Source organism: Tiliqua scincoides, chromosome 7 (genome assembly GCF_035046505.1).
Source record: "Tiliqua scincoides isolate rTilSci1 chromosome 7, rTilSci1.hap2, whole genome shotgun sequence".
In the NCBI taxonomy this organism is placed as follows: Eukaryota; Metazoa; Chordata; class Lepidosauria; order Squamata; family Scincidae; genus Tiliqua; species Tiliqua scincoides.
In genome coordinates, this window is record NC_089827.1 from 80,080,194 (window position 1) to 80,106,408 (window position 26,215).

At 47.9% G+C, this 26,215-nt stretch overlaps 1 protein-coding gene across 1 annotated transcript in view; it reads left to right on the plus strand.

The window, feature by feature from the left end:
* Positions 1–14,495, plus strand: part of MYRFL (myelin regulatory factor like) — a 75,919-nt gene extending 61,424 nt beyond the window's left edge. Inside the window, exons 17-25 of the mRNA XM_066634527.1 lie at positions 539–607; positions 991–1,037; positions 2,068–2,226; positions 3,130–3,192; positions 8,247–8,334; positions 9,060–9,134; positions 10,755–10,863; positions 12,825–12,899; positions 12,978–14,495. Coding sequence (XP_066490624.1) covers positions 539–607; positions 991–1,037; positions 2,068–2,226; positions 3,130–3,192; positions 8,247–8,334; positions 9,060–9,134; positions 10,755–10,863; positions 12,825–12,899; positions 12,978–13,064 — 772 coding nt within the window. The 3' untranslated portion in view covers positions 13,065–14,495. The remainder of the gene's footprint in view (positions 1–538; positions 608–990; positions 1,038–2,067; positions 2,227–3,129; positions 3,193–8,246; positions 8,335–9,059; positions 9,135–10,754; positions 10,864–12,824; positions 12,900–12,977) is intronic.
* The last annotated feature ends 11,720 nt before the right edge of the window (positions 14,496–26,215 follow it).

A 26,215-nucleotide genomic window follows, 5' to 3' on the forward strand; every position in this document is an offset into this window, starting at 1 on the left:
CAACCTACGATTACTACTTATAGTGTGGAGTGAATTTTTCCAGCCTTCAGAACATGCTGCTATAAAGGACTTTCTTTCATGCATCTGAAAAGTTAGTGGGACCAGTGGAGTCACTAAGTCTTGTGTTACCCAGTGCGGGAGGCCACGCGTCACCCCCGTGATGGACCTCCCCCCGTGCAGTGGGCCGGGCAATAACCTGGGCAGTGGGCACAGTGATACACCATTGCCCTGACCCCACTGCTTTTTTTTTTTGCTATAACATTTGATAGAATAGCGATATTTCGACATGGTTTGTTTAATAGCATTCTGCGTGAAATCACGCATCAAATGATATATTCCATGATGGTATTATTCTAAAATAACAAGATTTTAAAGATTTTAGTCAGTAGTGGTATCAGCCAGTGCAGACGGCACCCCTTAGCAATGCCACTGAGTGGAACTTTTAACTGCTACACTCTCTGATATACTGCTGATATACTGCTATCACTGTATACAATAATGATAGATACCAATCTGTGAAATGCCTGTCTCTTTGCAGTGTTATGACAATATCCACCCTGTATGTATTTAGCATCCCAGAGCAAGAAGTTGTCCATCCTGAGCACAGGCAAGTAGATGGTCTCTCTATTCATTTGCACTTTGATTCTTCCCTGTTCAAATACTCTGGTCAGATAACTGCATATTGAAAGCATGTAAGAATATGCAAGAAATGAAGAATCTCTCTCTCTCTCTCTCTCTCTCTCTCTCTCTCTCTCTCTCTTTTTTTTGCTGAAGATGCCAAGAATCAAGTTTCAAGTGTTGAGCATTAAGAAAATTGCTGAGCCTCCAGGGCCACATGGCATTTCTATCTGACTTTCATGTGTCATTGTCCTGCAGATTTAGTGCAGGGATGGTAGACTTGAAAATGCCTTAAATATCCTTGTTGGTGCTAGGTTGGATTAACACCTGCATGTTTCTATTGCTGATGTTATTTTTATCACCCTTTCCCAGCAATTCAACAAGTCTGACAACACTCCCTCCCTCCACCACTCTGACAGGTACTGTGCTACAAGCCACTTTTTTGCAAATGAAAAACACCAACAGGAATAGGATATGACTGTGGAAACTTACATCGTACCACAATTATGCCATGCATGGAATTTGGCATTTGGCACAGAATCAAAGGCTCCTGGAGCCTAATCCTGGGACTCATAGTTCTGGTAGAACAAGCGTTTCACCAGTGCTACCTGCTTTAGGACTGTCGTAGAAGTGCTCTGGTCTGTGAGCAAAGCAGCATAGGGCCAAAGTGCCGGAAGGAACGCCAGAGCCTTTGCACATGCATCACAAGATCACTGGCCACCTGCCAAGGCAGGTAAGATGTCAGGAGAGGTGGGAGTGGGCGGGGAGTGGGTGGAAGAGGGGTGGAGGCTGTGGGACGGGTTGGATCCACTGGCGACGGTGTGTCCTCAATCCTTTCCCCTCCAAGGACAGCCTCCATACCCCCATTCTCTCCTCAGACTTGTGTCAGCTAAAAAGCTGGCACAGATCCGAGGGGATTCATTGCAGAGCAGGAGGCTTACAGAGGTGTAAGGGATTATAAATCCTCTTTTCCCTCCAAAACCTTCCAATCTAGCCCCCCCCCCCAAGCTGGATACAGCACTCTTGTTTTTTGGCACAACTGCACCATTGCAGGGGGGTGTTAAAAAATAGGATTAGGCTGCTAGATTTTCACAGAAATGCCCCACCTAACTGGGCACACGTAGTTGGGTCCAAGGGTTCCCCCCCTTTTTGGGGGGTTGGGGTGGGGACGATGGTTAAATAGTGTGGTGTGTGTGTGTGTGTGCATGTGAAATGGCGGAAAAGAGTGGCAGGTAGGTAAGGGGGCTTTAGAACTTTGCCCTGCCACCATTCTGACCCCAATTGCATCTCCCCACACATGCTATTTATAGGAGAAAAACTATGACTATGCAATCAGGATTAATTTATATAAGTTATTCAGGTGGTAGAATGTGGAGCGTCTTGATACAGAGCTTGACTTTGTTAAATATGAGTCATGCGAGAGTTGCTGCTGAATTTCTTCTCCTGTAGTGACCAGATACAGCACAATGCCTTCACATTCAAAGCCTGCCCCCATTGCTGCTGAAGTCAATTTCTGCAATCTTTTGCCTTGTGACACAACATACTGCTGTCCACTTAACTGGCCACTGAGAACCAATCGAAGTTATCAGAAGATGAAGGTTAAGGAGAGTAAGTTAAACTGTGAGCTGGTGAATTGCTGTTGTGTAAGAGAAGGATGAATGCGCTTGGTGGCGGTTTCTGCGGTTAGGGAGGCGTTTTTAAGAAGAGCCATGATTGTGAAAATTATTACAGTGGGCCCTCGGTATACTGAAATTCCGGGGTGGGGGGCAGGGTTGCAGTGCCACAATGACTTTCCTGGAGACCACGCTGGGCCCTCAGAAGGTCACATGTGACCTCCCCATGCCTCAGAACACCTCCCAGATGTAACTAGAAGTTGAAGACTATTTGGAGCCCACCCCTGTGTGGCACACAGCCTCCTCCCATGTACCTTTTCTCTTTCCGATGGAGTGATGCTTGCTCCATTCCTGCACATACTGCTCTGTTTATTCAAAAGAGAAGTGGCATGAAGGAAACTTTGACTGTGTCAGGAAGCCAGGCAATCCAACAAGAGCAGAAACAGAAACTTTTGCCTGAGTGACTTGAAACATTTGAAGAGAGTTTGAGGAGTGGTACTTGGGTTTTTCCTGCGCTGGCAAGTGGCTGAGTTCAGAGGACCAGAACTGATGATGATTTGGGGCTAGCATTGACTAGATCTGCAGGTTCATTCCCACAATAGCTAATCAGCCTGCAAATACATAGATTATTTTCACAAAATATGCAATTCCTGTGCAATCTGTCCTCTAAAAAAGTGGTCCCTATGAAACCTGCCATAAACTTCACAGTGTGAAAAAGGACCCCTTCATATCAGCTGTCTTTAGAGTAGTTCTCTACAATCATCCTTCGAGTCCATCCTGGACACCAGAAAACATCCGATGGAAGCTCATTTTGCTGTCAAATCTTTGCTCTTGTCATATAATTGTTTCACTTTGTGAAGGTCTTCTACAAGAAGATAAATACCCATTCTTCCCTCAGGAAACAAAAGAAGAGAACAACCTGAACGAAACTGGATTGAAAAGCCTGACCTTGGAAATGACTGTGAGTTTTCCCCCCTCCCGCTTATCATAAAATCCTTTGAAAACTAAATGGTTGCACTGGCCAGTTGTGGCTTTAAAAGTTGAAACTGAAGAGTCCACGGTAGAGGAGTATAAGTGGTACATAGAAACCTCTAGCCCAGCAATTTTTATCCTATGTGCCATGGCACATCGGTATGCCGTGAAAGGTCCGCCATGGGAATTTGGAACACAGCAAATCACTGAAAAACTCTTCTGCGTTCTGTGGCTCTGTTTCTAGGACAACTGTCTGTAGTAATGAGTTGTTTGTCCCTGTTCCTCCACCAGTGGAAGAAGCGGGACAGACAATTTGTGACTACAGACAGTTGCCCTAAATACAGAACCACAGAACTTGGAAGAGCCTCCTGGAAGCCGGAAGTGACATCCCAAGAGGAAAAGACCATGGAGAAGACCACAGAAGCCAGTGCGCCATGAGAAGAAAACATTGAACATCGCTGCCCTAGCCAGTGGTGAGGAGGAATGGCAAGTGCCGGTAGTATTGCTGTTCAAGCAGGCCAGTGGCAAATTGGTAGCCTGCCTGCCATTTCTCTTCCCTTTTTCAGCCTTGTTTGGGTGTTCAGCAGGGCACTTGGGAGCCCACAACTAGCCATGCGTCCTGGTGCAAGTGCAGTCTGTGGCTTAACCCAGCTTGTCTGCAGAGACAATCTAATACCTCATTAGAAAGGGCAGATGTTGTCTATATAGAGACCAGTGCCACTGGCGCAGGGTCAGCCCATCCTGCGCTCTTGCTATTCACCTAGCTGCATCTCCTGCATGTCCTTCTCCTGTTTCAGTCTCTGGCTGAAATGGTAGAAATCTTCTTAGGAAATATTAATGTGTCCAGCTGGGAAAAGAGGAGGGAAAAGTGGATGAATCTCACTTGCTCTATGACACACCAAGTGAAATGAATAACTTAGCTTGGTGTGCCATAGAGCAGGGATGTCCAAACTTTTTGGCATGAGGGCCACATAATCTCTCTGACACTGTGTCAGGGGTTGGGGAAAAAAAGAATTAATTTAAATTTCAAATTTGAATAAATTTACCTAAATGAAAATATTAGAGATGGAACTTATATGAATGAATGAAGGTCTTGCAATAGCTCAAGGCCTATAAAAGGCCTTGCACAAAGCAAGGCCAGCCTTTCCTTAGCTGCCGCTGCTACATCACAGATGTGAAACAGCAAGCAGTGGAGGGAGCCCTCGTCCCACAGCTCATGTGAGAGGTCGAACAGTTGGCCATCATGCTGAGAGCAGCTGCATCAGGCCAGCGTGGTTCCAGCAAGTCTACGGTGGGCCAGAGGCTCATTGGAGACTGGGGGCTCCCTGAGGGCCAGATTGGAAGTCCTCAAGGGCCACAAGTGGCCCCAGGACCAAGGTTTGGGACCCCTGCCATAGAGCAAGTGACATCCATTCACTTTTCACATGAATTTGAATGTCACATAATCCATTCACATGAATGTTATACTTGGTGGATGAAGAGATTCAGGAAGCCACCATCAGCCTCCTGAAAACATGGTACAAGCTGGGATCAAAGGTTCCTTAAAAAGTTTGTGCACAGGCCAGTGGTTCTCAAACTTTTTAGCACTAGGACCCACTTTTTAGTGTGACAGTCTCTTGGGACCCACTGGAAGTGATGTCATGAATGTAGAAGTGGTGTCATGGCCAGAAGTGACATCATCAAGCAGGAAATTTTTAACACCCCCATATGACAAAATGAAATCAATCAATCAAGTAAAATAAAATGACCCAACTTTCATTGGGTCGATGAAAGTGTCGACCCAATGTGCGGCGGCAGTGAAGAAGGCCAATTCTATGCTTGGGATCATTAGGAAGGGTATTGAGAACAAAATGGCTAGTATTATAATGCCGTTGTACAAATCGATGGTAAGGCCACACCTGGAGTATTGTGCCCAGTTCTGGTCGCCGCATCTCAAAAAAGACATAGTGGAAATGGAAAAGGTGCAAAAGAGAGTGACTAAGATGATTACGGGGCTGGGGCACCTTCCTTATGAGGAAAGGCTACGGCCTTTGGGCCTCTTCAGCCTAGAAAAGAGATGCTTGAGGGGGGACATGATTGAGTCATACAAAATTATGCAGGGGATGGACAGAGTGGATAGGGAGATGCTCTTAACACTCTCACATAATACCAGAACCAGGGGACATCCACTAAAATTGAGTGTTGGGCGGGTTAGGACAGACAAAAGAAAATATTTCTTTACTCAGCGTGTGGTCGGTCTGTGGAACTCCTTGCCACAGGATGTGGTGCTGGCGTCTAGCCTAGACGCCTTTAAAAGGGGATTGGACAAGTTTCTGGAGGAAAAATCCATTATGGGGTACAAGCCATGATGTGTATGCGCAACCTCCTGATTTTAGAAATGGGTTATGTCAGAATGCCAGATGCAAGGGAGGGCACCAGGATGAGGTCTCTTGTTATCTGGTGTGCTCCCTGGGGCATTTGGTGGGCCACTGTGAGATACAGGAAGCTGGACTAGATGGGCCTATGGCCTGATCCAGTGGGGCTGTTCTTATGTTCTTATGTAAAAATGTATAGCAAGTTAAAAAATTTATTTAAAATAAAGAAGAACCCTCCTAACTATCCCAAGCTGTTGCGGATGTGTTTAAAAAAATTCCCCAAACATCCCAAAGGCTGCAGTCCTATACACACTTACCCAGGAGTAAGCCCCCCATTGACAATCATTGCTTAAAGCAGTTTTTCCCAAACTTCCTATTCCCAAACTGTGGGTTGCGAGTTGTTTCTTTTTTTTATTAATTTTTTTTTTCAAAAACAAAATAACAAACATACATAACACATAATACAATACATACAATACATAAACACAGTATTAGAGGGTGCAAGATATCATACATCACTATAACTAATAAATCATTACATATTTCCTAATCCAGTTCCTCTTGTACATTAGCCTCTTAATATCATTTATAATTTATCTATCATATATCATATCATATATAATATATCATACGTATAATATATTCATCTAAATAACCTATCTTATACTTCTACAACTTTATTTTCAACCAAGCATAAAATAATTTTCATTACTCAATCTATATCGGTTTCACTGTTGATCCAAGCTCTCTAGAAATCTGTCCATTTCCACCACATTCATTATTTTCTCTTTTAATTCATCTTTCTTTGGGATCTTCGTGTCTTTCCAATATCTAGCATATGAAATCTCACAAGAATTAACATCATAATCCAGTATCTAACATATTAAATTCTAATTGACTGGAATACCTATGGTATGAGGTAATCTTCATATCCTCAAATTAAATGTCACATTTTCTGATATTTTTCTAGTAATTGTGAATCCAGCCTTTTGTCTAGCCTGGAAGTCCCTAACAGCACATCTTGCTGCACATCTAGTTCAGCCTTCTGGGTACCCTGGAATGACTGTAAAGGTTTGGGGGAACATTGAACCTAATTTCTAGTGAAGAGACTAGCAAATATCTACACACACTCATACTATAAATAAGGTCTCTAATGGGAGCACAGGACCTGGTTTGTTTATTAATAATTTATTAATATTATTAATAAATAAAATATTTCTTTCTATATCTTTTTATGTCTAGTGGGTTACGATAGATTGTCATTTTAAAAAGTGGGTCCTGGTGCTAAAATGTTAGGGAAACACTGGTTTAAAGCATTCACATCGTAGCCTGTTAAAAGTACAGATCTGTCACATATCCCCAAATGCAGTCATATCGAGTCTAATACATTAAAAATAAAATACAGTGGTGCCTCGCAAGACGAATGCCTCGCGCAATGAAAAACTCGCAAGACGAAAGTGTTTTGCAATTTTTTTGGTGACCCGCAAGACGAATTTTTCTATGGCCGTGCTTCGCAAGACGAATTTTTTTGCTTTTTTTTTTTTTTTGGTTTGTTTTCAGTTTTCAGTGATGCCTTGCAAGACAAAATTTTCGCAATATGAAACAACTCACGGAACGAATTAATTTTGTCTTGCGAGGCACCACTGTACACATTGAAATAAATGGGGACCCACCTGAATTTGGCTCATGACCCTGTTGTTGGCAACCTTCAGTCTCAAAAGACTATGGTATTGCGCTCTGAATGGTGGTTCTGGAACAGTGTCTAGTGTGGCTGTGTGCCGACACCGTATGGCGAAGTTGGATTGTCCTCTCCAGTGTGTGAAGCCTGGGTAAAGTAGGTATGGAGGACAGACTGTTACCCATGCAGCAAATCCCCCCTCTCCACGTCGCTGAAATGGTCCAATGGAAAGGCAGAGGCCAATACGGTTGTTCCCAGTGGCGTCGCAGGAGTTGCCAGAACGTGACTGTGTTCAGCCATGAACTGCCTCAGGGACTCCGGCTCCGGATTTTGCCTCGAGGTTGACTCCTGAAGCCTTTTCCATAACTGGATGTAGCCACAAGGCAGTGGAGGTTTGGGGTCAGAGTTTTCCTTCTCTCAGATGAGCTGCCTTCCCAGGCTGACGAGTCCCATCTACCCGGTGGCTGTTTAGTCGCCTCTTACGACAAGTACAGCCAAACTGAGGGCCTATTCTTATCCCCAGCCCCCAGGGGATGGCTCATGACCCACAGTGTGAGAAACAATGGCATAGGAAATCGGATTAAACTGTGAAGCATTCTGGCTGTCACCTTTGGAGGTACAAGGAAGTAGGGCCAGCACAGGAATAAGATCTCAATCATCCCCAGAACCCTTAACTCTGGTTAGCTGGCCAGGCAACAAAGGAACCGATTTGCCAGCTCACACCAGGGGCTGTGAACGTATACTGTGAGACTCCAGCTAGCAAGGTTTTAAAAGGTGATTTTGGGAGCTGTCCAAAACTGACCTATGCAGGTACCACTTAGATTCTCCACAGGCTGTGTCTCAAACCAACAATTTCCCATGTGTTCTAAAAAAAAAACAACTATGCAATGAAACAACTGCCTTATAGTAGTGCTTTTTGTATAGCTTTTGGTTTTAAAAAAATGTGACAATTGCACTAAGATTCTCTGCATGTGGAAGAATCTGGACAAAAATAATTCTTTCCTTTTTTAGGGATTGATACAACAATCAGCTCTATGCAGATTTTGGAGACACAGCAGAAAATTGATCATCGCTATTGTAGCAAAAACCTACAGTGTCGGTGGGTGCAATGTGTGTTTTTAAAAAATGTCTCGTTTGTGCAATGCAGCACAAAATCTGACAATTTGTGCTGGGCTACAGCTGCTACCACCAAAGCCTTTCTTTGAGGCAAAATTGAGGATTGTGCTTCAGGATGTTTATGTAAAATTATTTTGCAGTATTTACTTATTTATTTGTAAAAATCCTTGTTCTATTTCTCATAATGAATACCATAATGAATACCTTCAAGGCTTCAGGGGCTTAATTACGTGATCCGGCCTTCACCTGTCCCCGCTGCCTGTCATTGATAGACTTGGACAAAAAAGAAAAGAGAAAAGATGCTCAAACATTTATCTTCCTATATTTACACAACCTTGCAAACTGCAGGAGCTCAAAACTGCAAAAACCTATCTGATTTTTGAAGAGCATTTAGTTATCTGATCTTTCCATCACCTGTGTTGTCAATGGAGGCTCTGCAGGACCCATCAGAAATCAGGCCCTGACTCACCAAGTGGGTCCTGACCCACAGTTTGAGAAATGCTGAATTAGTGGCTACAGTTACTATTTAATTGTACTCGGGGCCAAACTACTGTACTCAGTGCAAACCTGTTTCACTGACTATGACTTGTTCTCACAGCTGACCAGCCTATTATGGTATCAGGCATCTTTTCATAAATGCTTTCACTCTTTTTGATATGCTTCTAGAATTGGACAGTATCAACATTATTGTTGTTGCTGTCGTTTTAGGTCTGGAAATTATAGTTATGTTGTTCCCCTTAACAAACACACACCCGTCAATGTGAAAATCTCTCTGGAAATCAAGTAAGTACAGTGGCAGGTCTGCCTGCAGAAAAAGTATTTTTCATAATGTATCTGATATTGTGTGTAAAGACAAGGGTTTAACAGTCCTTATGCAAACCTATAAGGGTAGGAGTGTCTCAAGCACTTTTTGTTGAATATGATCCTCCTTCTACTGAGGTCATTGACAAAACCTCCATTGACTTTAATGGAGCTGGGTGGCGTTCTCCAAGCTAATTCATGTACTGGTTGCTGATGTTTATATTTAATAGTTCTTGTAAATAGTGTATTCACATGTGCAGTGTAATGCACAGGATTGGTGCTACGATCAGCAGGGAAGTCCCTCCTTTTGAAGGCTTACACTAACTGATCAGCAACTTTTTTTTTTTTTTGGAAGTTCTTCACTCACAACATCTGAAGGAGTGACCATAGTTCACAAAAGCTTGTGCTGAAATGACTTTCAGTCTTCAAGCTGCTGCAAGAATCCTTGTTGTTGTTTCTGCTGCAACAGACTAACAAAGTTGCATCCTCTGGAAGTCTTCACTTAACCCACTTCGTCCCCTGTGGTGCGTTGCAATGCTCCTGGTGATGCTGGAGGGAGCCCAGGGTAGCCTCTGGAGGGGTCATGCCAAGCTGCAGATTACTCTATCAGCTTCCTTGGGAATGGCTTGAGAAGCCTCCGGAAGCCACTTCTGCTTTTTGGAAGCAAACCAGAAGTGCCTTCTGAGAACCAGAAGTGGCTTCTGGAGGCTTCTGCAGGTCATTCAGAGGCCCATGGAAGCTGACAGAGTGGGTCTGCAGCCCGGTGCAACTTGGAGGAGCCCTCTAGGGCAGGGGTGCTCACACTTTTTTGGCTCAAGAGCTACTTTGAAACCCAGCAAGGCCCGGAGATCTACCAGAGTTTTTTTTACAATGTTTGCGCCATCATAACATATAACATTTATGTGTACAATGTATGTTGGTGTACCTTGAGCCCCACTGAGTATAACAGGACTTACTCCTGAGTAGACATGCCTAGGATTAGGCTGTGAGGCTGCAATCCTAGCCACACTTACCTGGGAGTAAGGCCCATTGAGTACAATGGGCCTTACTCCCAGCGTTTCCTCCCAGAGGCACCTGAAGGGGGGGGTCGGCACTCCGCGATCTACTCATTTTGCCTCGCGATCTACCGGTAGATCGCGATCTACCTATTGAGCACCCCTGCTCTAGAGGCTCACAGAAAGTCATTCAGCTTCCAGAATGGCTTTGGAGCTATTTGGGAGCAAGGGTCAAACCTGCGACCCACCTCGTCTGGGTTCGCGACCCACAGTTTAGGAACTCCTCCAGTAGATCATTCATTTGAGCTGCGAATAAAGTGGCCAGACTGGAACTGGCACATCAGTTAAAAATATAACAGCAGACATTAATATTATACTAATCAGCCGTGGCGTAGCTGGAGGGGGAGCAAAGCACTAAGCTTTGGAGGGTGCCTCAGCATGGCATGCAAGCGGCCCCTCCCCCTCCCCTTCTGAGCCATTCAGGGTGGGGGGAGCAAAATAGAGGTGGAGGCAGGGAAGCCTTTGTCCTTTCTTATGATATGATCTTTAAAAAAAAAGCAACAGAATGGAACCTCTCAGCTTTTCATATTCTTCTTATTTGTTGAAGAACAACAGAGCCCTTAATAATCTTTCCGTGCCAAGTCACGTTTGGAAACCTTTGCTCCTCTCGTCCGCAAGCCCGTGATAATTTGGAAATGTTTCAAGAAACCACCCAGGTAATGGTTTTTGTTGCCTCGTGTATAGGAGTGTTGTTGATGCGTCACTAACAACCAACCTTCGGAATGAAAAAGTAATTTCAATCTTCCTGAAATTACTTCCGGGGGGCGGGGAGTGAATGTTGAGGGAGAAGCTTCCATTCAGTGATGCCACAAGATTATTGACTGTGCAGTGTCTTTTGAAAATGAGGGGGCATGTGGTTTTTTGAAATGGCATAGGAAGAGTTGTAAAAGTTAGAGGCATTTTTCACAAGCTGAGGCAAAAGATGGAAGGACAAATTCACATGACCCATGTCAGTTATGGGTTCAGTCATATTCCTGGACTTCAATTGTCACAATTCAAGTCATCTTCAGCTTCTGGCATGGTCACTGTTAAATTGTGTCAAGATGCTTTTAGGTGGCATGCCAAAAGCCAAATTGCAAGTTCATTTAGGGCGCAGTCCTAACCCCTTATGTCACTGCTTTCCAGCACTGGCATAGCGGTGCCAACAGGATGTGTGCTGCTTCCTGCAGTTGGGTGTCACTCACGGAGACCTCCTCAAAGTAAGGGAATGTTTGTTCCCTTACTTCAGAGCTGCATTGCCCTTATGTCTGTGCTGGAAAGCACCGACATAAGAGATTAGGATTGCGCCCTTAGGCTGTAAACACATGTAAACACGTGTGACAAGCTTATGTTGAAGGGACCAGCATCATGTGCTTGAAGGGTCAGTATCAGTTAACTTTTTCCTACTGCTAGAACTCTGAGATTGTGTGAATCTGTGTGGGCACATCCATCTTATAACAGGATGTAATATAGTATATAGTATAATATAGTGTCTAACTGATCTAACCTGGCAAAAATGGGATGTTGCTCAGATATGATTCTGAGAAATACAGTGTTTATTTATGAGAACATAAGAAGACCCCCACTGGATCAGGCCAAAGGCCCATCTAGTCCAGCTTCCTGTATCTCGCTTTGGCCTACCAAATGCCTCATGGAGCATGTACGCCAATAAGATACCTGTTGCACACATGTAACTAGGCCCTTAGACCTTGAACAGATTTTTCTGTTTTCCTGAACAGAAAACAAATCACAAAGGACATGTGAACCAAAATACACAACCTCCAGGTCTGTGATTTGCTTCTTTATTTTATTGTGGTCCCTGGTGACTGTTCATTCTGCTAAGGAGATTTGGGCTGCAATTCTTTACACACCTTCCTGTGAGTAAGCCCCAGTGAATACAGTGGAACTTACTTCTGAGTAGCTGTGCCTATGATTGTGCTGTAAGCGTGCAAAACGGATGGTTCTTTATGTGAATGACAACCGTTTCTCAAGAACAAGGAAACCAAGGCAGCTGCTTTCAAAAATGAAATGTGTTCAGAGCGCCAGGCCACCATCCCAACATCCTGCATTCAGTTTTGTGATTGTGTTCTACGTTTTGTTAGGTTAAATTTCCATGTGTTGTGCTGGTTTATCTGTAAGCAGTGGTGTAGCTAGTTTTGCTGGGAGCTTCACTGTGGCATGCAAGTGACCTCTTCCCTTTGGAGCTATTCCAGGCTGTGAGAGCAAAATGGAGGCAGGGAGGGGGAGGGGCCACTTGCATGCCACAGTGAAGCTCCCAGCAAAACTAGCTACACCACTGCTTACAGATACTGCAAAACTTAGTGCTTTGCACCCCCTCTAGCTACACCACTGACTGTAAGCTTGTTTAATCTCATTGATGACCCTTTTGTGCAGGGATGCACACTTGGGAACTGGGTTGCTTCACGCATGCTGCTTTTTGCTAAAAGCCAGTCACGTCTATGTAGGGGAAAAAATGTGCAGTTGAATGAAACGTCCAGCCACACATGAGCATCTGTTTGGACACACGTCTTTGGAAAATGCCCCAGGCTGCAGCTTTCAAATGTATCATCACAGCAAACTCGACACTATGTGCAGCGTGTGGCCTCTCACTTCTCTCGCTCTTCCGTTTGTTTTATAGGGTTACCAGCATATTTGGGTGCTTCCTGTGGCCGCAATGTACGACAGCGCCTTCCATTTCCGGGTGGCCGCTCCAGTAAGTCTGAAAGGGAATGAGAATCAAAGAGAATCACATTTAGGTTCTGTCTTAATCTGCTTTATTTTATTCCGACAGGACCTTGCAGACTGTTCAACGGATCCTAACTATGCGGGGATATTTTTCACTGATTACTACTTCTACTTCTATCGCAAGTGCAACTGAATGGATGGCGTTAAATGGGAAGCAAAGACTGAGAGATTGTTTGTCCCATTAACCTTGCTTGGTGAACGCTTACTCAGGTTCAGCCTTGATGCTCCCGTACTGGAAATAAATGGAAGCAAATCAAAGCATTATACGAACTGCTTTGTAGCCAGTGCTAGTAAAACCACATGATTACTGACCATTCAAACAGAACATATGAGCCCACTTCAATTTAAGCTGATTTCAGAGCAGTAAGACTCAGTTGGCTTAAGTCCAGCTATCTGTCTGATCTCGTTTGTGGTTTGGGCTACAATCATTCATTTTAATGGTGCTATAGGGCAGAGGAACTGCATGGAAACAGCCTTATTTTTGCAAGATCCCCCCAGGTTTAATTGTCCCCAAACGAACATTAAGACATTAGGATTTCTAATGGGATTTGTGCCACAAAGATTGTCATGCCCTTGCAGCTCATCTAATCAATCAGGAAAAGCTGGCCATGTTACTCTAGAAGCAAAACTAGCTTCTCTTCATATCATCATGTATGACATGATTGTATAACATGCATTGTTAAGGTGGTGATGGGAAGTAATCCCACGCTTCTCTTTCTTTGGAAAGCTTGAATGGATCCTGCTTTGTCCCTCTCATGGGCTTTCATATGGTTGCTGGCAACTTATCAGATTTCTTGATATGGGTCTGCATAGCACCCTCATGGGGCACCTGATGCAGACCTGTAGCAAGGGACCAAGGAGCATGGATTGTGCTGAAGGGACAGCGCGTGGTTGCTTCACTGCACCCAAGCACAACACAGCCCCCTGACCCGCTTCTTTCCAAACTACAGTGAAATACACACACCAAACCCATGTGGGGCTGAAATGAAAGCTTTTTTGTTTCTCTCTGGCTTGACTCCAGAATGCACTAGTTTCCCTATGACAGCTGGCAACGGTTTCAGATTAAAAGGCACAGCAAGGAGGCTGCATCCATGTGCCCTTGGTTTTCCAGCAGGGTCACCTTTCACTCATCCTCTCCTAACTTCTGTTAACTGACCCCTTCCTATTTCCATTAAACCACCTGTATGTTCCTGAATTGCTTCCTGTAGTCAGGTGAAGGCCTTGCCACTGGTTTACTTCTTATGTCAACCTTGATGTGATAGAACATCTTTTGAGTCATCCTATGGCAGTCAGGCAGGCATCTGTTTTCTTGCTTCTTGACCAAAGAAGTTGTAGAAGACCTTAATACCAAAGAGAAAACGGTTTGTTATCTCAGAACAAGTGGTGGTCGTGGCCATTACTGTTGCTATGAATGTGGTTTCAAGCCAATTTGTCATGCTGAAAGGGATGGGAGTGTTTCCATTTCCAGCTGATACATCTACGTTATCGCTCAGCAGCATGTATTGTATTGGCAACCTTCAGTCTCGAAAGACTATGGTATCGCGCTCTGAAAGGTGGTTCTGGAACAGCGTCTAGTGTGGCTGAAAAGGCCAATCCGGGAGTGACAATCCCTTCCACACTGGGAGCAAGTGCAGTCTGTCCCTGGTCTGTCTCCCTGGCTATGGGCCTTCCTTCTTTGCCTCTTAGCCTCAGACTGTTGGCAAAGTGTCTCTTCAAACTGGGAAAGGCCATGCTGCACAGCCTGCCTCCAAGCGGGCCGCTCAGAGGCCAGGGTTTCCCACTTGTTGAGGTCCATCCCTAAGGCCTTCAGATCCCTCTTGCAGATGTCCTTGTATCGCAGCTGTGGTCTACCTGTAGGGCGCTTTCCTTGCACGAGTTCTCCATAGAGGAGATCCTTTGGGATCCGGCCATCATCCATTCTCACAACATGACCAAGCCAACGCAGACGTCTCTGTTTCAGCAGTGAATACATGCTAGGGATTCCAGCACGTTCCAGGACTGTGTTGTTTGGAACTTTGTCCTGCCAGGTGATGTTGAGGATGCGTCGGAGGCAGCGCATGTGGAAAGCGCTCAGTTTCCTCTCCTGTTGTGAGCGAAGAGTCCATGACTCGCTGCAGTACAGAAGTGTACTCAGGACGCAAGCTCTGTAGACCTGGATCTTGGTATGTTCCGTCAGCTTCTTGTTGGACCAGACTCTCTTTGTGAGTCTGGAAAACGTGGTAGCTGCAAACAAAGCGACTGTATCACACGAAAAAGGAAGGAAGACCTCGCATTGATACCAGCAAGACCTGGGATCAGAGAAAAGTGGAGGAATTTGCACAAGCGCTTGAGGAATCTCTTCCAGGCCCGGCCGACACAAACGCATCCAACAGATGGGAACATTTCAAGAATACCGTTTACAACACCGCCTTGTCCATATTCGGCAAGAAGACCAACAAGGCGGCAGACTGGTTTGAAGCCCACTCTGAGGAGTTGACACCAGTCATTGAGGAAAAGAGGAGAGCTCAAGCAGCATACAAGGCCTGTCCCAGTGAGCGCAACCTGCAGGTCCTCCGAACTGCTCGCAGCAAAGTCCAACAGACTGCCAGGAGATGTGCTAACGACTACTGGCTCCAGCTCTGTTCCGAGATACAGATAGCAGCTGACACGGGCAACATCAAGGGGATGTATGATGGTATCAAGCAGGCCCTAGGTCCAACACAGAAGAAAATTGCCCCTCTGAAGTCTGCCGTAGGCAAGGTCATCCAGGATCGGGTGCAGCAGATGGAACGCTGGGTGCAGCACTACTCTGAGCTATATTCCAGAGAAAATGTAGTCACTGAAGAAGCACTGAACAACATTGAGTGCCTGCCTGTGCTGGAAGAGCTTGACAGTGAACCAATCCTAGAAGAACTTCACGTGGCCCTGGACTCCCTTGCCTTTGGCAAGGCACCTGGAAAAGACAGCATCCCTGCTGAAGTCCTAAAATGCTGCAAAGAGATCATCGTCACTGAGCTGCTGCTCAGCAGCACATACTAATAAAATGAAAGCATTTGTAAATATGATAACTTAGTGTGCAGAGATACTTTGCCATGGTGATTATGATTGTGTTTTTTTCTCATGTAGTTTTTTTTTTTTAAAGTTACAAAGTCAGGGAGCAGCTGGCTCTGTTGACTAAGTTGTTCTGCTTTCCGTGTATTTTTGTGGCTTGGTTCTAGAATTATAAAGGGCTCTGGCTTGATCAGAAAGTAAAATGTAGCAATTACAAACCAAATGTCATGTATTTGTTGTTTAATTTCATCCTGCTTTTCCTACTTGCAGTGCACTCAAAATGAATATGGATATAAACACTACACATACTAAACCGTAAAACAGCATTAACAAAATTAAAGAAGATAACACACAAAGTGTCCGTTTAAATAAAATAAGTTTTTCACTTAAAGGTGGGACGAGATCTCCTTGGAAAGGGTATTTTGTTCCTGTGGTCCGACATTTGAAAATGCCATCGTGCCCACCAATTGGAGTAGAGATAGACTAGAACACAGGGTCTCTTAAGGCGGATCTTAAGTCTTGGGCAAGATCATATAGACAAGGCTCAACTTTGATGGAAGTTGGTCTTAGGCCATTTAGGGCGCAATCCTAACTGCGCCCAGGGCTGTCGCAAGTCCCTTGCGCTGGCCCGGGAGAGCCGCAAATGTACCTTAAAGCACATTTGCTTCTCTTTGTGCGTTGCCTGGGCCAGTGCAGGGATGTGTGCCAGCATCCAGCATCTGTGCTGGCAGGGACGGGTAGGTCCACGCCAGCTGAGCTCGGCTAGCGTGAAGGTCTGGGGGAGGCATGGGGAGGGCAGGGTGGAGTAAGTAACCGGCCCATGTCCAAAGTAGATATTGAAATCTTTCCAGGACTGGATTATTTGGCCTCTCTTGACAGGTAGCGTAAGGAAGAGAAAGTATGGGACCACTACAGTCTGGAGCTATAGGAAGTCCCTGCTGTTGTATGCACAAAGCCTGTATCATTAATGAAAAAGCTATTATTATTTGCAAAGATACATTCCTTTCAGTGGGACACTTATTAGATCCAAGCTTTCAGTCTGATAAGTGTCCCACTGAAAGGATTGTATCTTTGCAAATAATAATAGAAGCTTTGTCAGCTTGCAAAAAACCCCATTCGTGATGCATTCCACTGTGTTCTGTCGGATCAGTTCAAGTTCCTGCAGTGTTCCCCCCCTCCCCAAGTTTCTGGGAATGCCATGACATGTTGTGACTCCTTTTGGAAGTTGCAATAAGATTTCCATTCTTTATTCCATTAAAGACATTTGCTGGCCAATAAATGTCATTTCCTATATTGCCTATAACTACATCAGGTCATGTTTTTGAAATATTCCATGCTGTAATAGGGCCCTTGGTGCGGGAGTCACCCAATCTCCATTGCAAGAACAATGATTGCATAACATCATTAAAACAATGTCATCCTAAGTTGATTTTCGATTTTGTCCCTGGTGGTAAAAATTCAGGCAGGGCCCCCCACCCTAAAGAGAGAAGCTGACTCTTCTCCTTTTTGTAAATGTCAGGGTCTAGTTTTGTTTGAAACAAAGCATGAAAGTGGGAAACATGATTGGGAATGCTAGAATCAGTGTGACAGAGATATGGGCGAACACACTCAGGGACTGAAATCAGACCTGAGAATTACTCTTCTTGCGCCCTGGGTGTAAAGCAGTGACCTTCAACCTATGGGTCCATGACCCCAATGGGGTTGGAAAGCCTCATGGGGGGTCACTGCACCCTTTCAAACCTGTGCAAGAGAGGAATTGGGTTCAATCCAATAATGGTATCGCTTTATCAAAACTGAGTTCTTGATTTAATCCTGTACAGCCTCTTCTTGCTGACTTGTCCTACAGCTCCTAAGGTTGGCCCTGCTCAGACTGCTACCTCACAGGCATGTTGTGAAGACACAAGACATTGGAGGAAGTCAGGCAGGCGTTGGGTTCCAGACCCTGGGTTCTGGAAGGGATCAGCGCTGGGTTCACAGTCTCATACAGAGGGGCCCCCCATATCCACGGATCCCGTATCCTTAGTTTCACTTATCCACAGTTTCAGATTTTATTATTTTTTTTGCTGAAAAACCGGAAGTGTTTATTCACTTGTAAAAGTCATTCTGAGCTCAGCGGGCGAACACTGAGTGGAATTCAGTTCCCCTCACCTCCGGAGGATGGGGGGCACCCCCTGTATTCATGGATTCAGGTATTCACAGGGGGTTCCAGAATGGGGGCATGCCTTTCAGAGGCATACCCAGGGCTTGTGGTGCCCAGGGCAACATTGTTGCATCAGCATTAGGGTGCATTCTCTCCAAGTGCTTCCCTAGTCATAAAGCAGTTGGAGCATGAGAGCACACTTGGCAGTCTTCCTGGTGATTTCACCTAATCGGCTGCTGAGAGGGTGCATGTGCTCCAATTGCTTCTTGACTAGGGAAGCAATTGGAGTGCATGTTTTGGTGCCCCCCTCCAGTTGGCACCCAAGGCACAAGCCCTGTTTTGCCCCAGGGGCAGTATGCACTGATGCCCCTACTTTGTCTGTTTGTTTGGGTCATGGCATGAAAATGTTTGAAGACCACTGGTGTAAAGAATGGCAGAGTTGATCTCTCTGAAAGGCAGAATTTGCAGTTTCACAGCAAAATGCAGTGGCCTGTGACTACTACAAGTTTTCATTAGACAGGTGTGTAGACAAAGGTTGTAACTACCATGGGAAACAACTCTGGGCTACCAACCTCTGTATTTTGAACATGTAAATGTCAGTGCATTTTTATTGTGGCATCCATGGCTAAGATTTTTCTTAGGTCACCAGAACATTCAAAAGCATTTCAAAGCCTTTTGGCAGAGGCAGGGTCTCGGAGGCCTTGTGCGCCACTGCTTGCTCCCACGAACAGGGTACGGCCTCCTTAAGTACCCCTGCCAGCACCTCTTTCGCCTCCATCAGCAGATGGAAGGTATTCTCCTGGGAGTACTTTTTGAGATCTTTTGGCGCGGTCACTGTGGGTAAATCCACGTGGGCTGCCAGGTACGCCCACACCCTCATCAAGTCATTGTCCTGGTATGGTGCGCTCAGTACCCACTGACTCACTGCGTCAAGAGGTGCTTCCAGGCAGCTCGCCCATACCACCGGACTCATCTTCCCTTTGGGCGAGAGGAAAAAGTTTTCCATCCTCCTCACCCTCTCCATCTCCTCTTCAGTATCCATCAAATCGCCCCCCAAGACTTCACTCTCGCTCCCTGTTGTCAGTCCCACCTCCTTTCTCCACGCCACAGCGTCCGCATCAGGCATTGGGGTCCCCACCGAGAAAAGGGCTGCTTCTCCAGAGGTCTGGAGCCAGGGAAAAGGCTCCATACCTTCTGGATTGGATCCCCTCCGAAAACCTTGCAACTGCAAGGTACTTGGAAGCTGGGTTTCCTCCACCAGGCCTGTATCAGCCTGAGAGACCAGGGACTGTAGTGATGGCTCCTGCCTGACCAGGCCTACTGCTGCTTCTCCTTCAGTGGGGGGCTCTAACAGAAGAGACCCCCCTTCCATATACTGCTCTTTCGATACTCCCGGTTGTGACGAGTCCGAGGGTACCACTCCCGTCCTCCTCCCTTGCTCCTGCGCTCGGATGCCGGCGGATCCCCGCGGCTCCTCTAAGTTCTGAATTGCAGGTTCACTGCATGGCTGGCCCAAAATGGCTACCTCCTCCTCAGCTGAGAGAAATTCCATTTCTTCCTCGGCGCTTTTCCCTGCCATTGTGGCCCGCAAAGCCCCAACTCCAGTTCCAATCAGAACCCCAGAGGTTCCCCTACCAGCCTCCGCACATTCCTCCCGAAATTCCTCCATCTCCGACAGTGTGGGAGATGGTTTTCGGCCAGAAACCGAGGAGCTCCACGAAAACTGCTCTCTCCAGACTCAAGGATTAGGGTTAGGGTTAGGGTTAGGAAATATAGATTTTAGGAAATATAGATTTTTATTTTAAAAAACCATTCTACATTACAAATTACTGATGCCAGATTTACAAAGACAGATTACAGGTTACATTTCACTTAGGTACAGGTGACTTGGTTACACGTTAGGGTTAGGGTTAGGGTTAGGGTTAGGGTTAGGGTTAGGGTTAGGGTTAACCCTAACCCTAACCCAACACTTAGAGAAAAAAATTGAACTTTTACATATACATTTGCAGTTACATACTCTATTTACACTATTTACACTCTCTGGAGTTACAAAATGTAGAAACCTAAAAGAAAACATATCTACACACATTTGACCCATCAAAAACACACCCACGGGCAGGGACCGAGGCTTTACCTGATTGGCGGGTGAACCCTCTCCAGCCACCCCCAATGGGCATCCCACCTCGTTCTGTTCATTTTGTCCCATTCGTAGGCTGCAAGGTCCTTCAACCTGGTCACCACAAAGGCCACCCAGGTGCCATCCTCTGCGCGGTCTTGCCCCTCAGTTCCTTGTCTCTTTGGAGACTAACAAAACGAACAGATTGATTACCCTGCCTACCGTCCACGGAACTCTCTTGACCACTTTGTCCCCTAAACTCCCTGGGGGGAAATCCTGGGCCCCTTGATCTTATCTCCGTTGGGCTCCATTCCGGAGACGAAGTCCTCCCAGGATTGCTCTGTGAGCTCCGGCCAGCTCAGCACCCTGGCCACCCCTTTCCACAGCAGCCGGGCTGAGGGGCACTCCTTGACGAAATGCCCCACCGTTTCCTTGACCAGCGCCCCCGTGGCTTCTGTAGAGGATGAGCCGGCGCAGCCCACCCTCCAGCACGCCTGACGACTCTGTGGCAACCACGGGCAAGTGCCCCCCACCTTCAGGACCTGGTGGTAGGCCCTCCGCTTCAGTTCCCACAGAGAGAAGGGGATCCCTTTCTCGGCGAAAATGGCTTTCGCTGCCTCCTTTTCGAACATGTACTGAGACACCCCAGGCCTTCGGAGGCGCCTCTCCTCCTCCAGCGCTCAGAAAGCCCTTTCCATCACACCTTCGTAGATGCGGCCTTTCAATTGCCTTCCATCTAGATCTGCCGCCTTACAGTCGGTCACCTGTATTTCCAACTCCCTGACCCAGGAGGCAATCTCGCCAATGTAATCTGGTAGAGGAAGCTTCAGAGCCTGGGAGAGGGTGAACCCCATCTCCTCCTGTGTCCACCACCTCCTCCCCCAGCCTGAGTTCACCCATCCCTCCTGAAAAAGCTCCCACAGTGCCTTGCCCGGGAAACCGGTACCACTCCCCCTTGCCTCCTCCTGCTCCCAGCGCTCCAGGCCCCTGAAGTTGTAGGCCAGGAAGGTTGCTGAGAACAGCGGGCCTAAGTCCCATGCTCCCAGGCCCCCCTCTTTAACCCTCTTATAGGCCACGGTCCTGGGCAGGGGGAAGAATTTTGTCCCCCAGATGAAGTGGAAAAAGCTTCTGACTGCCTTGTCCAGCCGAAGCCTGGGCAGGGGGTAGACTGCCGCCAGGCCGAGGGCCATCGGCACACAATAGGCATTGAAATACTTGACCCTTTGATAAACGTTTAGCCTCCATCCCTTCCACATCTCCAGCCTGGCCTCGACCCTATCCGCCCAAAGTCTCCAGTTCTCTTCCCAGTCCCTGTCCCGGAGACCAAACCTGATTCCCAGAATTTTCACCGAAGACACCAAGTGGACGGGGTCGTCCCCCGCCAAAGAGCTGCAGGCCACTTTGAGGCTCCGAGGCGAGAGGCGAAAGCATCTCGACTTCGCCTCATTGACCACCGCTCCTGACACCGCACAGTATTCCTTGGTGATCGCCTGCAAGACCTCCTTCTCCCCCTCGTTGTTGAGGAAGACGTAGACATCGTTGGTGTGAGCCACGGTCTTGACCATCCTCCCGCCCGACGAGGCCCCCCCTCTGCCTCTGACCGTCAGGCCCCTCAGAAGGCTCACTTCCTGGATCCTGAACAGGAACGGATCCAGCTCCAGGACGTACAGTTACGGGCTCTGGGGGCACCCCTGCCAGATCCCTGACAGCAGTGGGATACGCTCCCCTTCCCAACCATTGACCAGGGGGGAAACGTAGGCCTGCTCGTACAAAGTCCGCAGAAACCCTATAAACCTGACCGGGAGCCCCTTGCGCCATAGTGTCCACCACAGGAAGTCCCTATCGATCTGATTGAAAACCTTTGATTGGTCCATCTGAACCAACGTCCCGTTCCACCGTCCGGCCTTGACCGACCAAAAGACCTCCCCCATCAGAAGGAGGGAGTCCGTCATCCTATGCCCGGGGACGGCGCTGGTCTGGGAGCAGACCAGCATCCTGTCTGCCAGAGCAGCCAGCCTGTTGTTAAGCACCTTGGCCAGGATGCGATAGTCGATGTTGGTCAAGGTGATCGGTCTCCAGTTTCCGGGGAGGGTCGGGTCCCTGTCCTTATAAATAAAGGTCAGGATGCCCCCAAAGAACTCCTGACTGAACCTGCCCTCTCCTCGCAGAGCCGCATTGAAAGCCGCGGTCATGGGGCCGACCAGCTCACCCTGGAACATCTTATAAAAGGGGTAGGTCAGACTGTCCGACCTGGGGGCCACCATGTCCCTTCCTCCCCTGATCACCGCGCTGACTTCCTGCTCTGAAATGGGTCCCACGAGTTGCTGCTTCTCCTCCTCGCTGCACCCCTCGCTGTCGGGTAAGTGGCTAAGAAACTCTTCCGCTACCGACCCCTGCTCTTCCCAACCCCAGTAAATATCCTTGTAGTAGGCTCCCATGATCTCCAGCATCTCCGTGTGGGAGCACCGGACATCTTCCCCGGGGGTTCTCCTGAGGCCTTCCAGGACCCTCCTTTCTGCCCACCACGCCTGTGTTTCTCCCACTCATGCCGCTCGACCAGAGGGCCCTTGGATCGACACTTCTGCTTCCTCTGCCTCTCCGTTCGCTTCCTCCGGTGGTATTCCTGGATAATCTCCCCATTCTCGGCTAACTTCTTCCTGTCCCAGCTCAAGCCCCAATTGAGCCTGTGGTGGGCCTTGAGAAAACCTGCGAGAGCTCTGTGGTACGTGGTGAGGTCTCTCCTATAAACACGAGAGACCATCGCCACACAGCCCCTCCTCACCTCCGCCTTGAGCCGCTCCCACCACTCTATCGGGTTCTCTCCTCTGGCCTGTGTCAGTTGGAGCCAGACGCTGATGATCTTCTCGATCATCTCCCTCACATTGTTCTCTTTGAGGAGGGACTGATGCAGTCTCCATCGGGGCCTCCCAAACACCGGGAGGTGGGTCGTGTACAACTCCGTGGCCAGAAAGCCATGATCTGACCAGGTAGTGATCCCTACTTGGCACGAGCCCACCTTCCAAAAACCATCCGCCCACAGGCAGTCGATCCTGCTGGCTGACCTGGGGCTGTAATGGGTATACTGCCCCTTCCACCGCTTGGGAAAATTAGCTTTTCCTGCACGAGATGGGATGGAATCCCAGCTCATTGTCCCTTTGAAGTGCCGCATCCTGCAGGCCCCTCGAGGCCATGAAGGCATTCAGGTCTTGCTCCTCTGGCGTCAGAGGAGGCGGGGGCTTTGGGTCTAAATTTGGAGTTAGAGAGAACCTGTCTTCTAGCCGGGACCGGTTGTTAAAATCCCCGGCTATCAACAGGGATCTGCCCGTGGAGGCGTAATCCTTCAGCTTCGCCCATAAACTCCTGTGGGAGTTTAGGGGAATAGGGGCATACACTGCACACAGCTGCATCTTTTCCTGAAAATCCCTCCCTTCCTCAGACCGCCCCAGGATGTTAAAGTCCAGGACCAGGAGGTGTCCCGGCACCACGTTGATCCAGTTCACCACCCAGAGATCAATCCTGGCCCTCATCAGCACAGCCACTCCCCCTCCACCTTCAGGCTTAAAGGACCAGTAGGACGAGTAACCCCAAGTCCACCCCCTCTGCGCTTCTCGCACGTCCCTCTGGTCCCCAAAATTAAGTTCCTGAAGAACTATAAAATCCTGCCGGAGGGTGTTGAGAAAGTGCAGGATGTCCGCCCTTCTCTCCCTCTGCTTTAAACCATGCATGTTCCAAGTCAAGATTTTCAAGTTCAGTGCCTCCTGCGCCCTAGGTGTTTGAAAAACACCACTCGATAGAGACCCCACAAATGAAACTAAAAAGGAAGTGATATCTTCTCACAACTGAAAAAACTCTCATCGTTCAGATGGAGTGCAGCTTTATTCAGCTTTATCTATCGAGCGACTGCTCTTCAAATCCCCTTAGTCTAGAGGCTCAATGCCGAGGCCTGAGTCTCCATCACCTCCATCACCTCTGTTATTTCTACCCCCTCGGGAATCTGTTCCCGAGGTGTAGCCCTACGTTGGGAGGATGGGGGACCCAATGAGCCCTGTTGTTGGAGCTCAGGTCCCCCTGTGTCGACCGGAGCTGGGAGGGGGGGAGGTTTGCGCATGGGACCCTGCGGGGCCCATCGCCCCTCTCCCAGCCTCCCCGGCCTGAGTGATCTCCATCCCCTCCTCCTCCTGGTTCTTCGGCCCCCGCTTTCGGGAGGGTGAGGCGGCAGGCACCTTCCCATTGTCAGCCTCCCTCACCTCCTCTCCTTTCTCCTGGCCATTCCAGCCACAGATTTCTATCTGGGGCGCTCAGCTGGTCCATGAGGGAGTTCCACTCCTTCTCCAATGAGGTAATTTCTCTCCGCTTCTCTGAGGAGGGGGACTCCTCCATCCTCTGCCTCCACACCTCAAGATGCTTCTCGGTCCTCAGGAGCTGCGCAAAGGTACTGTCCCTCTTTTTGTACCTCACCGCTCGGGGGACCTCCTCATCCCCCTTCGGAGAAGAGGAGTCCACCCTCACCTTCTTTCTGTCTCGCTTCCCTGCTCCCTTCAGAGGGGAAGAACCCTGCTTCTCGACATTGCCCTGGGGAGAGGTGACGCAGGAGTCTCCCTGGCATTTCCTGCCTGTCAGATATTCCCTGCTGAGTTCTTCGCTCCCCTTCACCTCCCCCTCGGTCTCAGCATCTTGCAGACCCTGGAGGGCCCGAAAACTGTTGTCCCAGATGCCCTGCCCCGACCTCCTCTCCTGATTCCTGTTGTGTCCGGCCCTCCCGGTCCTTTGTTTTTTGGAGACCGTCTCCCACCCCTCCTCTCCCTGGGCGCCAGACGGTCCGTCTCCTGGGTCTTCTCCAGCCCCCTCTCCAGCCGCATTCGGAGAGGTCATACCCCGCGGTTCTTCTTCTTGGGGCAGGGGGTTATCAGGCTGACTCCCTGTATCTGTACTGGCCTTCCGATTCTGACCCCTTCTCCTTAGCTCGTCCCGGGCTTGGGTTTCCCTGGCCCTACTGAGATCCCTCTGGTAAGCCTCAGGGAACCTCCTATTGAAGAAGGCCTCGGGACAGAACCGATAGGTGTGTCCCTGCATGCCGCACAAGCTGCAGGTGACCCCCCTGGTATAAACAGTCATCCTGTGTCCTCGCACACTGCATTTGGAACACAACTCAGTCAAACAATACTTTCTGATGTGGTCAAATGCTCCACATTGGTAACAGGCAGGGGCTTGGCCGCTATAGCGCGTAATTTCCGTCTGCCCCCATGAAAAAATATTTTGGCAGGTGGCGGACCTGCCCGGTGTACGGATCCCTTTCGAGGGCTATGATGGCCCTGAACTCGCCAGTCCAGAGGCCCCACTCATCCCTCCTTTTTTCTGGCTGGAGCAGTATTTTACACCTACACTCCAGCCACTTGGTCAGATCCTCCTCAGGGATCACCGTTGTCCTGAAGGCGATTGTGAGGACCTTCATTTCCCCCCTGAATAGAAGTACAATGTTAAAGTCCCTGAGGCAGTCCGGTTGTACCCTGACCGCTGCCCGACACAGTTCCCAGAAACGCTGATACCCCCTTTCCATTTGGAAACAGATATCAATCTCCAGGATGCCCGGTGGGATAATTAGAGCCAGAACCTCATCCCTCGGGAAGTTGAGAAGGCTTCCCAACAAGTCCTCCACCACATATTTCCTAGTTAGTTTCTCCTCGTCTTGACCCCAATACCTCAGTCTGGCTATGTAATGCTGCCTGGGGTCCTGCTCCTCTGGCATGGTGCCTTAGGGTTAGGGTTAGGGTTAGAGCACCTTAGGTTAGGGTTAGGGTTAGGGTTAGGAATATAATTTTTTTATTTATATATAAACATACTACTTTTGTTTTCGACATCCTGAGTGCGAAAAACCGTTACATTGTCAGATTTTTGCAAAACTTCTTTCTAATACATAAAATTTCTCAACTCACCTAATGCTAATACACAAGTGTACACTACCACTATTTTTTGTCTCTTCACTTCATCACTGTCTTCA